General features: G+C 43.7%; 1 protein-coding gene across 2 annotated transcripts in view; it reads right to left on the minus strand.

Annotated features, from left to right (window-relative positions):
* ITGB3 (integrin subunit beta 3) overlaps window positions 1-19,127 on the minus strand; it is a 391,103-nt gene that overhangs the window by 268,537 nt on the left and 103,439 nt on the right. For both annotated transcript variants that reach the window (XM_085613652.1, XM_085613653.1), the window contains 4 exons: window positions 11,566-11,728; window positions 10,101-10,262; window positions 4,775-4,870; window positions 1,328-1,417 (listed from right to left, as the gene is read on the minus strand). In XM_085613652.1, coding sequence (XP_085469778.1) covers window positions 1,328-1,417; window positions 4,775-4,870; window positions 10,101-10,262; window positions 11,566-11,728 — 511 coding nt within the window. The remainder of the gene's footprint in view (window positions 1-1,327; window positions 1,418-4,774; window positions 4,871-10,100; window positions 10,263-11,565; window positions 11,729-19,127) is intronic.

The following is a 19,127-nucleotide window of genomic DNA, read 5'->3' on the forward strand; positions in this document are numbered from 1 at the left end:
GGCTCTGTTGATCCTGCCCCACACCTGAAATAAACCCAGGTGGGATCAGAGGAGGACTTGTGGGGCCAGGACACCTAATGGCGGCCTCAGACTCCAGGTGCGGAGTGAAACGCCTCTTCCTGGCTCTGTTGATCCTGCCCCACACCTGAAATAAACCCAGGTGGGATCAGAGGAGGACTTGTGGGGCCAGGACACCTAATGGCGGCCTCAGACTCCAGGTGCGGAGTGAAACGCCTCTTCCTGGCTCTGTTGATCCTGCCCCACACCTGAAATAAACCCAGGTGGGATCAGAGGAGGACTTGTGGGGCCAGGACACCTAATGGCGGCCTCAGACTCCGGGTGCCGGGGTGAAACGCCTCTTCCTGGCTCTGTTGATCCTGCCCCACACCTGGAATAAACCCAGGTGGGATCAGAGGAGGACTTGTGGGGCCAGGACACCTAATGGCGGCCTCAGACTCCGGGTGCCGGGGTGAAACGCCTCTTCCTGGCTCTGTTGATCCTGCCCCACACCTGGAATAAACCCAGGTGGGATCAGAGGAGGACTTGTGGGGCCAGGACACCTAATGGCGGCCTCGGACTCCAGGTGCCGGTGTGAAGCGCCTCTTCCTGGCTCTGTTGATCCTGCCCACAGCTCACCTCCAAGGGTGCTGGGACCCCCCTTTAGGGACAGCTGGGCTTCTTATTATTAAACGTAGCAACGCCAGCCCAGTTCTCCCAGGTCTTGGAACTCAAGAACATGATGTTGCAGGGAAGGCAAATCCGTGCCCTGCTCTCATGGTTTGCGGCAAACCCGCCCTGCATTGCACCGTGTGCGTGCTCAAAGAATGTGGCCTTCACAGCAACCTCGTTAACAAAATAAATGAAGTATTAATTATGAACTGCGAGTTGTGCCGGAGGAGGAGAGAGTGTGAAATTCACCTTTTCAAGGGCCTGAAGTGCCTGCAGAAACCCAAGGACCATAAAAAGCCAAAAGAGTCCATACCAAGCGCAAGATGTGTGCAAATGATTGTGGAAGGTGGTCGTGTGTTTATGCACTTACATTAGTACCTGTATGCTTTGGAGAGGTTTCTATCAAATCAGAATGTTGTGGGTTAACAGTCCGGGGTCTCTTATATTGCCATTGTATGTTTCCCTATCAGAAAATGTAGAGCTTGGACATACGTACTTTGACAACGCTGCTAATCTATTTGCTACAATTACCTTTGGTTATTTGGAACGTAGGACACAAACAGAAACATGAGCCCAGAAACAGAATGCCCGCCCATTTTCACAACCCTGACATGTATTGAGTGGAGGACGGGCCTGCCGGATGTCAGATGCAGCTCACCTCATAGGAGTCCACGATCAGCTGTATGACGTTGCTCGAGTCCTGCGATAGGACGCCCACGGTGGTCCCCGGGATCAGCTCGCTGTATTTCTAGATTGAAAGAACAGTGCAAGAGGACATTTTGTTACAAATTGTTTTTTGCCACAGCGCCAATACTTCCGGACTTCATTTACTCCAACAGCTCAATCTGTCGTCTCCACGCCGCCGTTACATTGTCTCTCACCACACAGCACTCGTTGTGTCCAAAGCGCCATGACTCCCCAGCTGTGGGCCTTAGAGCGGGGATTCAGAGGCAGCCATCAGCTCAAGGGGGCTCTCAGCGCCAGTCCTCGTTCACCTGGGGTTGGTAGAGTTTGGTGCCACGCGGGCCTCTCTGTAAGGGAGGGAGTCTCGTTCTGGCATCATAGCCCTCACAAGAGGGTTAGAAGCAACACATTCAGGTCTAAGGAACCTGAACTGGCTTCAGATTACAAATATTGGTGCTCGGCCACTGTGGTGACACGTCCCTGTGGCCTTAGGTCTCACCTTTCACTGCCCAAATGTTCAGCAAAGTAGAAACACCTCGCCCTATATTTATCACAGCAAAACATATCACTTTCTGCAAGATTGGCACTCACTGCGCCAAAGCTGTACTAATTTATTCCAGGAACCTTTGCCTCTTTAAGTTATATATGGAGCGTGGATTTCAGCCAAACTCATAATTTAATCTCAACAAGACTGGCTTTTTAGGAAGGATCAAAAAATGATTTGCAGCATCTCTGGACGGCCGCAATTTCCTTCAAGTGGACGGGCACCTCGGCTGCAAAGAGCGGCTGCGAATAAAGACTACGGGAAATTAACACAGCGCTCGCGTTAGTGGTGACACACAAGTGTACAATGACCTTTCTGGGGCTAAAACCACTTCCCTGTCTCAGTGATAACGATGAATAGCTGTCGGGATTTGTTTTTAACTCAACAGCAAACAAAGGCCCTTTGCTGGTGGGCGCGACCACCTCCCGCTCCTGGAGTGGGAGCTGAAGGGAAGCCATTGTGTTCTTTTCAGTGAACAGCGCTCTGTGTCATTTGAAGCCACCACTTTACGTCTCAGCGCCTGGGTTCACCCACAGGAATGAGCGGCACCTCAAGGGCAGCCATGATGAGGCTGAAGGCCAGAGCGTTAATCTATGAACAAGAAGAGACCTGCTCTCAACCTCGAATGGACATCGACGTCACTGGGTGACCAGCCGCTGGCTGCAGAGACGCACACCAGAGCCAGTTCACACATTGGTGTGGTGTGGTGCTTGCCGGCGTGGCCAGTATTAGAACTGAAATACCCCGCAGAGAGGCCATACAACATGGAAGGGTGCACTCTCCCACCTTGAAACAGTCTCATGCTCCCTTCGGACACGTGGTGTGGCTTAAAAGCTGGGCATGCCTTGTATATAGCGAACGACGTGGGCAAGCTGAATGGGCAAACGTGGGGTTCAGGGTGCATCTTACTCTTGAGAAGACATTAAAAAAAGATTGGCAAATAGTGCATTTTAAAGCAAATTAATTTAGTCTTAAAGCAAGGCTTATAAAGCAGCGGGAACGTGTAGTTTTCAAATATTAAACATTAAAAACTGCCCTGTATCTTGTACTGTTGTAGGGTGCAGGTAGAGTAATTTCATATAACCCTTGTGGTTCAGCAATGAGCGAAACCCTTCAACATAGCCCTGCACTGGTTGAGATGCTGTGCAGGTAGCTGAACTGTAATGTAATGTACGTTGATTTGTGTAGTGTGACTGCACATCAAGAAGACCTGTTAGGATCTTGTCACCTAGGATGCTGCTGGAGAAAGGCTCAATAATAACCTGTTGTACGTTTAAACTTTAAATTGGCAAATGATGTCTCCGTGATTCCCATTGGCGGGTATGTTGCAAGTGGTACCCTCTGTACAGCATGAAGCTCTGACGTCACAGTTACAAGTAACACGCACTCTCTGAAATCGTGGCGGTGGCCATACAAGGTGCCAGTTGAAAAACACTTGGTTGACCCCAAGTGCCCTGCGGTTCATATTATGGGCATTCCTACCAGCCAGCTGTTGTGGGTTCCACATCTGTTCTAACATCCTTATTCATGATGAGACACCATGTACACTGCACACCATAGGCGTGCCGACTCCTCACTCTTCCGATCAGCTACGCCTGAGTGAGAAACGCAGCTTTTCTGCACAACGCTCCTCTGCTTGCACCCAATAACAGCTAGGGCTCAGCTGAAGACTGGAGAACAAGCCCACCGAGGCCAACACCGGCCACCACCGGCCAACACCCGAGCTTGTGCGCGTCTTTGAGCTGCCTTTGTGTTTGCTCTGAGCGAGGGCCGAGCAGGCTCTCAAAGCGCTGGTACTGCCATTCAAACCTCTGGGTACCACAAAGGCAGTCATTCTTTGCCTAAATCAGAAGGTTCGACCAGTTTGCAGCTATCCATGATTACAACGTGAGCTGGACGCGGATCGCACGCCTTAGTAAAACAGACAGGAACACTGGCTTCACCTACTCACAAGGCTCAAAATCGCACCTTAATATTTCCCCCCAAAAAGCAGCCCAGGAAATATCATTGTCAACACTTGTCCCTCAGGACCTTGAGCTTCACATCCATCAAAGGACGTGTGAGGAACCTCTTAGGGGACATTTCCTGGTCAAGCAAATTACTCTGAGCGTTGAAAGAAGGTTATCACTGCTGCATCAATTCTAAGTTTTGGAAATAGTGAGCTCACAGCGGAGCCGTAGATATCTTTGGCCGTGGACTCATCCTTTCTCAGAACCTTCTCCCAACACCCAGGTCGGGAAACATCCTTTACAACGCAGTCATTACATCGCACTGCTTTTACCACGCAACTGTTTCAACGCAACCGCCTTTACATCGTATGCCATTACAACACATACCATTACAACGCATGTCACTACAACGCATGCCATTACAACACATACCATTACAATGCATTCTAAGGTAAGTAATGGAGATTTTTAAGTTTTAGGGTCGGTATGGGTTTTGGGGTGGATGGGAATAGTAATTTTTACCCCTCTGTTATCCAACACTTTCCCTACTGTTGCACTCACTGGAGAGGGAATAGGAATTTTTACCACTACACTATCCAACACTTACCTTACTGTTGCCCTAAAAGTATTATGCGTTGTAATGGCATGCGTTGTAAAATCATGCGATGTAATGGTAGTTGAGATGTAAAAACTGCATCTTAAAAGCATGCAATGTAATTGTTTGAGTTGTAACATCATATATTCCCCAGGTCTGGAGTTGTATCTCATTCATATGTTAACCGTCTCAAGCATTAGTAACCAATGAATATAATAATACAGGATACAAATGTTGAAATAAAATGTATCATTATGTTTCATAATCTAAGAGAACTGGAAAATTGTTGAGATGTAGACTGAAGTTGCATTATCAGTGGGAAAAAAAACCTACCCTGTAGAGTTCGACTACGTGGTCTGTCACAGCAAAGATCAGGTTGATGTTATTCTGGGAGAGTTTCTCGGTCATCATGCCCAGCGAAGGGTAATCCTATTGACAGAAAGAGCCAGAATTTATAGTAATGGTCTACGTGTAATTTAAAGACGCTCATCCATCTGATCACATCTCACACCGATAGGAGAATACAAATGAGAATCACATTTCAATCGAATGAGCGTTCCGATATTATCTGCATCTTTTTAGGGCAGTATTCATCTCTTGCCTAGCGGTGAATGAGCCCAGGGGTATTACGTCTCCTGAATCTCTGGAGCAGCAGAAGTTCAATCTCAAACCTTTTGGCCTCTTGGGTAATCACAAGAAATGTCATTACATGATATGACCACCAACCACAGCCCACCAAACTATTCAAAATACATTTATTGAACCATCTACCAACACTAGCAAGAGATTCAGTTACCTCTGTAATGTCTAAAGGTAGCAAGAGACATACTTACCTGTTAAAGGTTAATTAAATAATAGGATTTACAGACCACCAATGACATAGTCTGTGAACCAATAAAGATGCCCTTGGGAAAACCCTCATTTCATTCTTGACAAAATCTGTCCCTTTGCATATTTCTCGTTGTTGTATGTAGGAGCGTTATTGCCTTACATCGTGGAATCCCCAATTCCACATCCTCTCTCCTGTCCTACACACAAAGGGATTGATTTTATACTTCGCAAAATGGCAAAATGTGCGACAAGGAGATTGCTTATACTACAGCAAACCCTTGGTGTTACCAGTCTTCCTACATTCAGACATTTAAACATCTATGGGCCTTATTTGGAGGACAGTCATATTGGAGAATCAGCCAAAAATAGTAGATTACATGAAGGCAACTTTGGCAGTATAAGTGGTCCATTTAGTGTATCCCAGTAATGAACTCTCCCAAACATACCAGCAGATCAGCCACATAATGCAGAATGAATGGTCCACCTCTCTGGCAAAGGTAATTCCATGTCTTTAACTACTTAATAACTTGACCTGAAAAGCAAGCACGGTCTTGATAATATCGACTCAGCCAACCTATTAGCTGTATGGGTGGGTAAAATATACAGGCACCTTTCGAAACATGCAGAATATGTCAATTGTTTCCACCTATGGAGCTGAATCAGGGCTACTCTACTGCTCCTCAGGTGGAAAGAAAATAAAGCACAACACAGTTGCTTTGAGGAGCACGGCCTCCTCCCTATTATGTCTATGGCCGGGCCCCAGATCAGTGATGTCATCAGTGACGTCACTGACCATGTCATCAGTGATGTAGTATGTAAGGTCATAAGCCGTTGTGGGGAGTAAGTTATAGTTAGCTCAGGTAACTATAACTGCTGAATTTCTGTGGTTTTGTACGAGTGAAATCTGAGCCTAACTACTCCTTCCCTGTAACCTTGGTTTTATTCAGTGAATTTGAAAGGTTTTTTAAATTCTATTTCCTAACTATAACGTCCCTGTAACCTTTTGTTCTTCAGTAAATTTCTACGTTTTTAGATTCTATTTCCTAACTATAACGTCCCTGTAACCTTTGCTTTTTAAGTGAATTTCTACTGTTTCTTAATTTTCTTTTGATAAATGATTTTATTGCGTTGAAACAGCCACTGCCACAGCCATTACGATTTTGGCTACTATTGGATTGAACTCCGGGGTGTCACATATGTGGTTGTGGAGGGTGTGCCTGACCTGGAGACACTTGTAGAATTCTGAGCGTGTAAGGGCAAATGACTCAAGTAGATTTGAGAAGGAGAGTATGTGAGTTCCTGACCACCCATCCCCCAATTGGGAAATCCCAATGTTATCCCAAGTTCTGAAGCCAGAAAGTATTGTTACCTCCTTCAGCCAGGTGCCGTGTCATAGAGGGGTTTGTTGTGTGAGTTTGCCGTCCCCATTGTATGAGACGTAGAGCAGCACGCAACAAACTAGTTTAAAAAAGGCATGCAACCAAAAGAACCACAGCTCGACGTTGGATAGTAGAAAACACCAGGCGGAACAGAGAAAAGCACATCTGGGGCCTAGGAATGCTGACAAAATAGCAAAAGAACATGAAAGCAGGAGGTGCATCGTTGGCAAGAACAAGAAATGAATCCGCCTTCCTTATATTTAGAAAAGTAGAGAAAGAAATAGGACTTACCAAAAGGAGTCATGCACAGAAAAGAGAGCAAGGAGGAAAGTTCAGCGGGACCCAGAAACCGCACATCATAGAAAACGACAGGACACTGCCCAACAGGAGGACACAAACACAATAAAAGAAAACATTTTAAAATTCAGCAATAGCCAAGAGAAAGGTATGAAGGGGGATTGGGCCAAAAGTTAAGACACTTGAAGGGAACTGCATGTGGAGTAACAAGAAGAAAGACAAAATAAACAGCAAATGGACCAACTGAATACAGCGGGACAAGTGAAATGAGTGTACAGTTTGAAAATAAACCAGGACGGGGCCGATATCTGCATGGGATTCTCCACCCGAACAAAAAGTAGGGAACAAGCCGTTCTTCTGCATGTCTTGCCAGTGTTTTAAGGCATTCTTATTATGACACAGATGTGGCAGCCTCGGTCTGATTCACTCTTTGGGCCTTCCCTTAGACTTCGGAATGTTCTCTCTCTCTCTACTGGACAATTACAACTTCAATGCCTCTCTCTCTCTCACTCTTTCTCTCTCTCTCTCTCTCTCTCTCTCTCTCTCTCTCTCTCTCTCTCTCTCTCTCTCTCTCTCTCTCTCTCTCTCTCTCTCTCTCTCTCTCTCTCTCTCTCTCTCTCTCTCTCTCTCTCTCTCTCTCTCTCTCTCTCTCTCTCTCTCTCTCTCTCTCTCTCTCTCTCTCTCTCTCTCTCTCTCTCTCTCTCTCTCTCTCTCTCTCTCTCTCTCTCTCTCTCTCTCTCTCTCTCTCTCTCTCTCTCTCTCTCTCTCTCACTCTGAATGTCAGTGAAACCTCTTGGTTTCAGTCTAAATGATGCCCTTATCTTTATCCTGCACACCAACAATATGACAGAGAGAGGGCAAATCCTGTCTTCACCACCCTAAAAAAATAGAAATCAGGAATCTCCTCCCACCAGACCCACTGAGAACAGTTGTTGATGGACTTGTTTTCCCTAGAGCGGGTTACAGTAAGGCTATCCTTGCCGGCCCTCTGAGGCCATAGTCACACCGCTCACAGCGGTGCTCCATTCAACGGCCAGACAAGTCCCCATCCTGGGCAAATCTGATGGAATACCCCAATACTGGGGGGATTGATTGGCTTCCCATCATAGCTCGGATCCAATCATACACTGTGACTGGCTTACGAAGTCATTCACCGCAACCACGCGCCCCGTCCAGCAGAACTGATGTTCATCTCCAGTGATCTAAGAGGTCTGAGAACCAGGCCCCCTCCCGCCAACTCAAGGTTTCTAAACTCAGCACAACTCCACATCCTCTTCCCAGAGTTTTCATCACAGGGAGCTCAGGAAGCCGCCCGCCCCGCCTAACTTTAAAAACCATGTTCAAAACTACCTATTCTGCCGGTCTCTAAACTAAAGTGTACCCAACTTAACTGAAGGTCTATTATTTTTTGTGCTACTTCTTGCAATGGTATTATTATTTTTTATTTTTGTTTTAACTGCATTCCTCTGGTTAACTGTGTCATTCTCTCGGTCTAAGGTGCTTTTTAAAATTATAATAAAGCACTCTAATATCTAGATATGAATGTTAAAAAAAGTAAAATGACTGTGCAATAGGACGTTAGGAACACACTGACTGGTTTCTGCGTTCTCAAGGTTCTAAAGACCCACATACACTGCTGGTTACAAGCGGCTGCGTTTTTGGATTATTGGAACACGCCTGTGTATATGGAATCTCTTGATCTCTTCCTCACGTGGATTGGATTCTTTACTACTTTTATGTCATGTGGTCCACTACACAACTATGGAGGTGCAATACAAAGGGGCCCCAAAACAGGCATCTCTTAGACTCACTACTGCAACTCAGTATGAAGAACTGGCATCCGAAAGCATGCACGGGATCCAGGGAGGGTAAAACTCTGTGGGCTGCGCCATCATAAACATAAACCAGTCAAATGGGGTGGAACGCTTAGTTAGGACAGACAATCCTATGACTGTGTCTTAGATCCCTCAAAGAGTTCCTAAAGGCATGTGGCTTGCATTAGTTCCTGGAAGGCTTTGATTTCAACAGAAACATAACAAATTCAAATGAAATGTAGACGCACTCATAAATTCTTTACATTTGGGTGGACATATTTATCGATAACCATTAAAGGTTGAGCTCAACACACCTGTATGCCGTCTGCTCCCTAACATTCTATCAATTAAAATAATGTTTGAATGCATAGTGCCTTCTGGAATTACTTCCCATTGACTGTTTTAACTAAAATAACAGGTTTATTTAAAGTCAAAGTTAATTAAATGTTATATGCGCTTTAACTCCCTGACGGCATCTCATGACATCACATCATATGAACTTTGACAGGGTGTCACCATGAAAGGCTCATCACATCTACTTTGGTCCCAATTTAATCACTGGAAGTAGATTAAAGAACCTCTTCAACAGGTGATCGAGCCCCAAATGTTCAAACTGTCACTGAGGAAGAGGGTTGGTTTGCACAAAACCTTCTCGCCCATCCTTAAGAATGGATTGGAGCAGCTTCTATCATAAGACTGCACTCTACTGAACACCTAAATAGGTAAATCTATTTACAACTAGAAAATAATTTTACAACCCATCCAAAAGTATAACAGCAGCAGGTTTTGGAGTTTCAAGGGGCAGCATGAAGGTTGCAACAAATGGAGAGCCTAAAAAGACACCACCGCCATCGGGTCTTGTTGGAACAATGTCTGGCCATCAGTTCCTTGCAGGTTTCTGCAGAAAGGTGGTGGTTGTAGGGGCGGTGAACAATAGAATAAGCACGGCTCAGCTGATAGAGTCGGGATATAGCTGATGTGAAATGCAAGAATCTCATCCTTAGGAAACTATAAATATTCCCTGATTATGGGCGGCGAACAGTATTCTATACCAGCTTAATGTTCACCACATTGTGTTAAGTGACAGAGTTTGGTCATCTCAGAACTTGAAGTTACTTTTCTGAGTTTACATCAACTTTACACCAACCTGAATCATATTAGAGCACAGGGATCTGTCTAAATGTGTTGCCCTTGTTACATTTAGAGTTAAAAAGCACCTACACACCGGGCCTGATGGGAAGACGCTCAATGTACAATACATTGATGATTGAACACACACAGACGCCGAGCATTGCCAAATACTTCACCACATTCTACTTGTCCCCTTGTAGGACTTACCAAGGTAGTGGACGCTGCATAGTGATTGTCTGGCCCTATATGGCATTGGCCATCATTCGGTTGCACAATTCCTGCCAGCCTGCCGTCTAATGCGATGTGTGTCTTGGCATCCGTGGTGAACACCAGTAGATGTGAAGATTCGTTCCTCCAACCAATCTTTCGCTGTAGAAGTAAATAGAATGCTGTTAATAGTCGTATAAATGCCATAGTAGATGCTGGTAATTGTAATAAAATGGGGTTTCAGAACACAAGTTACCATACTGTGGAATGATTGGTCTAATTTACAATCACTCTGAACGATTCAGAGCTGGTGACTTGAAAATGAAAGCTTCAGACTTCACCTAGGTAACTGGTGGCAATATTTTTGAACTACTGGATGATGCGGCACCGGTTGTTCACGTCCATTCATTTGCATTCTCCATTTGTGGATCTCTTAACTCCTTTATTCACACCTCTTGGTTCATCCTTAGTATCTACACCCACAATAGGATGACATTGGGTAAGATTTAGGGATTACTAACTCTATCAAAAGCAGAGATCATGCACTGGTGCTGGTCCAGAGTCTTGCATTAAGGATATCTGTCTTGCTGATTTGGGACTTTGCCATAAACATCTGTTTTGTGTCCGAGAATATGGTTTTAATATTGATTAATTTTTTTCAGTAGAATCTCAATTAAAACTCTTGGTTCTTCACCTCAATCAGGTGCCAGATCTACACGTTTCTGTCTTTAACTCACAAGATTGACAGTCAATACAACTCTGTCTACCGGAATAACTTCTCATTAAATTGTTCCCTTTAGTCAAAAGAGAGTCTTCAACACGGTGCCTCCTGGATAGTCTTAATATCACTCAATCTCTCCCATGACAGCCTCATAGGTTGATGCCGGGTGAAATTCTACTTCTCCCACATTTGCACAAATAGCGTGAAAGACGCACATCTTTTCCTGCCCATCACGGTGCCCGAGGACAACTAGTGTTCCATGAATCTATCCAAGTATGGTTTTTCCCTTGGTTAACCCTTCCATTGTGTTGCATTATGGAAGGACGAGTGCCCTCTGGTCACTTAATTTGAAAGATCTCAGTTAGGTACTGGATTAGCGAAGAAACTGAAACTGACAAGTTTGTAAACCTGCTCCTTACTTCTGGAATTGAGATCCTCACTTGGGCAGCCGAGCACATTTATGCTCCCAACCAAGGCTTTCTCTGTCTGTGGTGTTTATCCTAATCACTTAATAAGGACATCAGAACTACAAGAACATACTGTGTGGCTGGAATTTACAACACAAAAGACAAACATTCTATCTTTCAGTTAAGTGCACTCAAACTAAGTCCACTAAATATTACTGGATCTGTACGCTAATGGGAACCTAGAACAGGTAATCTCTAGTAGTGTATAGCAGTATCCTGTGTGCAATTTCAGATATTAAACGGTTTATGGGAAAAGCACCCCACAGCCGAGACTTACGTCGCAGACAGTTGCTTGCATGATGGCGTCGAAGCCCCCCTCTGGTCCATCCCGGTTTCGTGATACGCTCTGCTTTTGAACTTCCTCATTGAAGCGCTGCACCTGATTCGTAAGTGCCAGGACATGCTTGTAGCCAAATGTCGGCAAGCAGACAGTTCCAATTCTGCAAGAGAACAATTCAATGATGAGGCGTTAAACCTACCATCATGCCACAGAGCAGAGGCCAAGATACAAAAGTATGACATCCTGAGAGAAGAAAATGGCACGATGAAGATACTGGAGCATGAAATGGAAGCGCCAGCCACCATTGAGATCCTGTTAGACCGACATCCGGCTTCTCAATGTGAAAAGTACAATGACATCAGAGCTCTGCAAGATGAACCTGGAAAGCTTCAAGGAGATGCCCACGTAAGCGTAAACACCCAGTCATTGCTGAGAAGTTGATCCAGAGAACGGCTCTTCAGACAAAACAGTAAAAGACAACTACCAGAACATGAAAATAACCCCAGCAACAATGGAAGGACCCAGGAATAAAAGGCTGATTTAAGCATCATCATGGAGACCACAATATTTACTGTTACGGAGGAAGGCTAATGAGCCGACTGTGGACAAGGTGGGGCCGCTGCCTCGCCTGTAAACAACGTACACCGGTCAGAGTAGCGGCGTCAGGCCTTTGTCCATGAGGACCAGAGATATGAACATTTTTAGGAGCAAAAATCTATTGACAGGGGGTGTGGTTCCGGCGCCGCGCAGGATGGCTGCCTGAACTAGGGGCTCCGCCGCGCTGGGACATAAAACGAGCCGCAAGGGCGTTATTTCGCACCTCCTACAAGCGGACTCCACCGAATTGAAAATCGGAAGATGCTGCGAGCTTGGTGAGGTTTTTTTTTTCCATTTTAAGCGCGTCACGTTTATCGCTATTTCAACAACTGGCACTTTCTCCTCAAAGCGCCCGCCATCTTGAATGCGCTGCATTCCTTTGTAACGCTGTAGTGAATCAGCCACTTTTGTGGTCTGACACCCTATGATGACCCTCAACCACCAGCATTCTGTACTGACTTAAGTGTGTTATGTTACCTTGGCCTTAATGTAGGATGGGTTTGCATATGCCTGCTTTTCTTCTGTCTTTTAGTGGAATAGTCTTGCCAAGAATAGAAGGTATGGGATGTTGAGGTGCCATCTTGTGGGTGGTGGTGCACACATGTGCTCAATGTTGTATACTGAGGGATTAAGTGTATAATGTTATTTGGGTTAGGTGAATTATGACTTTGACCTATTGGCTTTGACGTGGTCTAATGTCATTCTGCCTTCTGACTTTACCTTGCTTCAAACTTTGCTGTGTGCACAGTGGTGCTTGTAAGTTGTGTGGATGAGAATTATAGGTGCTCCTTTGACATGGTCTCATGTCCTCTTGCTTTTCAATGCCATCTTGCTTTGGGCCTTTGTGTGCATGGCTTAACTAACTCTGAAGCCATTTTCTGTGCCTGCACGAAGCTGCAAAGTGGGGAGGGCATGGTCTGCTCTCTTTCCTCCTGTTTTTCGCATTTTACTGACTAGAGAGAACTGGTTCTTATCAGAGGAATATACATGGTTTGACTTTTAGTCATAACAGGGGCCTGATCAACCGTTGCTGTGGCCTTGGAGCAGACTGGTACGGGCTCTCATGAGAACGAGGGGGCGTGGCTTGCTAGAAGCTTCGCTGTGTTTTGAATGTGTATTAAAAAGGGGAGTCTACACTGGCTTGGTGGAAGTTCATCCGTGGAGCAGACGTGCTGTCATGGAAAAAGTGGGGTCACCTCTGAGCTTTCACCCGGTTCAAGCAATGGACTCCCCTTGAGCAAAGCGGGGTGAAATGATGGAGCAGTAGGTGAGGTGTCTCTGCTACTAACTGTCTATTCATTTTTTTCTGAATTCTTTTCTTTCCTTCTTATTTTCTGATTCTTATATATATTTCTCATATATATTTGCCTTGATTGTATGTTCAATCATATTATTGACATGTTAGAGTCTGCTATGTTAGGTGCATTTGGCTTACCGTGTGGTGCTATTTACAAATAAATACATCCCAGATATACCAATTCGTCTTTTCCTTGTAGCAGGAGGTGTGGACTCTTCTTGGCCAAGTATTCTGTTGTTGAAGGATGGGTGAATTCCCTTCTAGCAGGTTATTGTGTTATAGGGAGTTGTTCTACTCCTGAGCAAGTGATGTGTAAATTGCACTTCGCTCTAGAGAAGTGTTGTGTGTGTTACCTTGGTCTAGAGGAGACTCATATGTTATATTGTTTTCTTGCCTTGCCTTTGGGGGAGTGTTGAAAGTTTGCCCACCTTAGGAAGTGCTGTGTACATGTTATATTCCATAAGTTTGGAACTGATCTTCTCTCCCTGGGAAAGTGACAGTACATTCCTTGGTCCAGGGGGGATCTAAAGTGTGTCATTACAAACGCTCGCATGAAGTAAATGCGGACAATCCTTCTCAGCGAATTCATTATCAGACGACATCCCTCCTGCCCCTTGAAGAGGTTCATTATTACAGTAAGCTGTCTGTCTCTTTGAAGAGCTTTGCTTTCCACAGCCAGTCTTTCTTTGATGTCATTTACCTCAGAACAGAACATCAGCTAATCTATCTATCCTCCTGGCCAATATTATGACATGTAAGCTTTTTCTTTTTCTCAACGGTTATTAAACTTTGATGCTATTTTGCAACCTGGAAGAGCACAATATGACCTGCCTGTGTGTTTTTGATGATCTAATAGCTCTCTCTCGGATAGATCTATTGTAGTGATTTCTGTCATGAAGACTTTGCATCGCCTATGGTAAACTGGGCTCCTCCTCTCCTTAATTTACACCTTGGGACTACTTTTTACGGGGAATTTGCTTCTTGGCACATTACACCAACAGCTTGTTTTTCCCCTTTATTACAACGTGCATTTGTTATTGGATTGTTGTTTGTATATGGGCAGAATATGCAAACCTCAATTCATCTTTGTTCCTAAAGCTCCCTCCACTGCGACGTCTACATCTCCTGTACCCTCCACACTTACTACTTCTTCATCTACTACAGATATGGCTGGAGTGACTTCTGTTCGCAATCAATCGTCAAATTCAACTCCGCAAAAATCCTCTCTGCCTACCTCAACACCTAAAAGACTGAAACAAGACCCTCCATCTCCAGATAAGACATCTCCTGCCATCTCCTTGGAGTGGCTCTTGGATGAAATCTGTGCCTTACGCCCCTTTGTGAAGGAGACAAAAACCAAAATGCAGTTTCTGGAGGAAAAATGGCTTTCAATGGAGGGTAGAAACTCTACAGTTGAGCAACAACTATCGGCTGTTCAAAGTGACTCTCAAAGAATTTCCTCTTTGGAGAAAGAGGTTCGTAAACTTCAGCAACACACTGAGGATTTGGAAAATCGCAACAGGAGGATTAACCTACGAATTTATGGGTTACCTGAAGGTTTGGGAGGGGAAGATCCTGTCGCTTTTTTCACCTCCTTCCTACCAAAACTACTGGATATGCCTACATCAACATCTCTTAATATTCAAAGAGCCCACAGACTTGGCCCTCGTCCTTCGCTCTCTTCTTCTTCAGTCAGACCCCGAGGAGTCATTATACTCTTTTTGAAATTTACTGACCTACTCTCATTCCTCTCTGCAGCCAGAGCTAAGCGGCAAATCTCTTGGCTTGGTCAGAAAGTTTTTCTATCTCAAGATGTTTCTAATGCTACAGCAACCAGACGCAAAGAGTTCCTGAGTATCCGACCACCCCTTTGCTCATTGGGAGCCCGCTATGGCCTCTTTCATCCCTGCATTTTCAAAGTGACCTTCCAAAATCGTACTCTTTCCTTCGAAGACCCTGCAGATCTTAGGAAGTTCATACACTCTCATACTTCAACGAACCTGGATATTGCTGGTCCTTCTAACGGTTGATATGTTATATTCATCTTTGTATTCTGCACACAGCTTTCATACAGTTAATGTATGATTTGAATACGTTTATCTTTATCTCTACTCCTGTTTTTATCTTCCCTGCCCTCTTTTTTTTTTGTATTTATTAATAAGGAACATTTATTTGTGTACTACTTCTCTGCCATAATATAGTTAATATAGTTATTATCAACATTTTTCACGGTTAATTATTATGTTCTATAACTCATATTTGTCTTTATGTTTCCATCTTGTTAAATGTGTATCCTCTAACTTTTTCTCCTCTTTTTCTAAATTTTCTTAATCCCGCTTTATATTTCAGAGGTCCGTCTGTCTCTCTCATTTTTTAAACTTTTTTGGTCCGTCTACATGTTTCTCTTTGTTCTGGTGTGGTCCTGACTTCCTGGTTGGGATGTTTCATCTTCCGTACGTCGCCATTGCCCCAGTCTTATCTCGTCCTCGTTCCCCTCAGGTATGTCTTTTCAGACGTCCTTTTTGGATATGTACTGTCTCTTTTTATATTCTTCCTCTTCCTTCTGTCTTTCCTTCCGTCTTTCCCTCTTCCTTTCCTATCTCCTTTTTTCCCTTTTCCATCGATCTCTTCTTTCACTCTCCCACCACTGCATATTTCGTTCTATGTACATTTTTAATGTTTTTGCATTCAGAGTTATTTCCTGGAATGTAAAAGGTTTTATTAATCTAATCAAAAGAAAGATATTTATTTCCCATCTCACCTCTTATAACCCTGATCTGGCTCTCCTACAAGAGACCCATCTCACAGAAACTGAGGCGTTAAAATTAAAAAGAAGCTGGGTGGGTACAGTTTTATTTTCTCCTTCTACTAATAAAAAGAATGGTGTTGTAATTTTATGTCATAAGAAATTAAACTGTAAAGTGTTATCGCAAGAAATTGACACAAAAGGTAGATGGATACTAGCTAAACTGTTAATTAACAATGTTGCTTTAACTGTTTTTAATATCTATAGTCCTACACATCCCGATTGTTCCTTCTGGCCTCTGATTACGCAAAAATTTATCCAATTTCAAGATGACCTCTTCATACTAGGAGGTGATTGTAATCAAGTTGTAGATCCCTTTCTTGACCATCAATTTCAGGTCCGTTTCGTCCCCCATAAGATCCACAAACAGTTCCTCGACACTACATCGCAGGCACATCTCATCGAATCTTGGAGACTCTCTCATCCCGACACTCTAGATTTCTCTTTTTTCTCCCCTCCTCATGCATCCCTTTCTCGCCTAGACTATATTTTTCTCTCTCAATCCTTATCTCAAAATCTCCTATCTTCCTCTATTGAACCTATAGTTATTTCTGACCATGCCCCAATTGTAACAGATCTTGATTTGCTCCCTCCGCATCCCAAGTCTTCTCGGTGGCGTTTTTAATAATTCTCTTCTCTCAGACCCTCTCTTCTCTTCCTCATTCCGCTCCTTTGCTAATGACTTTTTTAAAACTTAACTGTGATCTCAATTTATCCCCTCATATCATTTGGGACTCTTTTAAGGCTACTGCGAGAGGCTTTATCATAGACTTTGTTTTAAAAAAAAAAGAAACAATTTCTACAGCAACGGAAAGCCACTTTAGCGCATATTAAGCTACTAGAACATGAATTTTACACTTCTTCGAAATATTCAATCTCACCCGAATTGATACAAGCTAAACTTGCTTTTAATAAAACTACCGCTGACAATGCCTCCTCTGTGCTACTTCGTGGTAGTGCCCGTTACTATGGGGGTCGTAATAAAACAGGGAGACTCTTGGCAAATTATCTTAAAACGCGTAAAGACCGTACCCTCATAGATTCTATTTATTCTTCTAATGATTCCCTTTTACATAAAGATCAAGTAATTGTTAATGAATTTAAACTTTTTATCAAAATCTTTATAGTCCAGAGTCCCCTCCCTCCTCTTCTCTCATTCTACCTTGATAAACTCCCTCCTCCCTCTAACTCCCATCTGAATCTTTTTGATCTTGAAGCCGATCTATCCCTTAATGAGTTATCCACTGCGTTAAATTCTCTCACTAAAGGTAAAACCCCCGGTCCAGATGGTTTTTCTGTCGAATTTTATCTACATTTTTCTGAATTACTACTTTCGAAACTTTTAGCACTTTTCCATTCATTTTTCGTAGCTGGTAAGACAGATGGTACTTTTCAAGAAGCCACAATCTGCCTCATTCATAAAGAAGGTCGTGACCCTAAATTTTGTAAGAACTATCGGCCGATATCCTTGGTTAATGTTGATTATAAATGATTTGCTAAATCGCTTGCTTTACGTTTAGATCCCCTCATGCCTCATCTTATCGGTAAGGAGCAATGCGGTTTTGTCAAGGGTAGCCTTACCTCTGACAATTCCCGTCTCTTCCTTAATGTTTTAAATGAAATTCCTTCCCTTTCCATTTCTCTGGCAGCTATCTCTGTGGATGCGGAGAAAGCTTTTGACAAAGTAGACTGGTCCTTCCTATTTGCCTCACTACAATGGCACGGTTTCGGTCCTAAATTGATCTCCCTTATCTCCTTACTATACTCCGTTCCTAAAGCCTCGGTATTAGTCAATGGTCGAGTTTCATCATATTTTCCTCTCCAACGAGGCGTCCGTCAGGGATGCCCATTATTCCCTCTTCTTTTTGTTCTCGCTCTTGAACCCTTTTTGTCCTCTATTCGTAATAATGATTCCATCTCCGGTTTTCCTTATGGTGACCAACAACTAAAACTTTCTGCTTACGCGGACGATAATCTATTATTTATTTCTAACCCTGATTCCTCTATCCCCCCTTTATTACTTGAATTTGATTCCTTTTCGTAGGTATCTGGCTACAAAATTAATTCAGATAAAACAGAAATTCTCCCCCTCTCAAAATGTTGTCTTCCCCTTGACTTTTCCTCTACTGGGTTCGCTTGGAATAGTTCCAAAATTAAATATTGAGGTATATGGTTTTCCAATTCCATTGCCTCGTCAGTTAAACTAAATATGTACGCAGTTCTGTCCCGAATTGATAAATTGTTCTCTTCTTGGAACCCCCTCTCTCTTTCTTGGTGGGGCTGGTTAGATTCAATTAAGATGATGATTGCTCCGATTTGAATTGATGCACTCTCCATGCTCCCTATTCATATCCCAGTCCTCTACTTTAAAGCGTATTGATTCTTGCCTCTCTCAATTCCTTTGCAAACCAAAATCTAATGGCGGTGTAAACTTTCCAGACTTTCGTCTCTACCACAAATCTTTTTCCCTCCATGAAGCATCGAAATGGCACATACCTGATCCTTCCCCTCTTACCCCCGTCAGGCTCTCCATTGAACATACTTTATTATTAACCTTTTCTTTTAAGGAAGTTATAGCTTTTTCTGCAAAAACCTCCCATACCTCCCTCCCTCTATTTAGACACACCTGCTCCCTTTTGAAACCTCTGGTTCAACCTAACTCTATTTCTCGGGAATCCTTCTTAGATTCCTCTATTTGGCACAATTCCCTCATTCTCCTTAATAACAGGCCTATTTTTGGAAACCTTGGAGATTAAAAGGTATAATTTGGGTTAAACATATTTTCAATGGCCTTTCTCCATGTTCCTTTCCCCAATTTCAAGCTTTATTTTACTGTCCCCGTTCCTTCTTACAGAAATT

The sequence above is a fragment of the Triturus cristatus genome, chromosome 6 (genome assembly GCF_964204655.1).
Source record: "Triturus cristatus chromosome 6, aTriCri1.1, whole genome shotgun sequence".
Taxonomy (NCBI): Eukaryota; Metazoa; Chordata; class Amphibia; order Caudata; family Salamandridae; genus Triturus; species Triturus cristatus.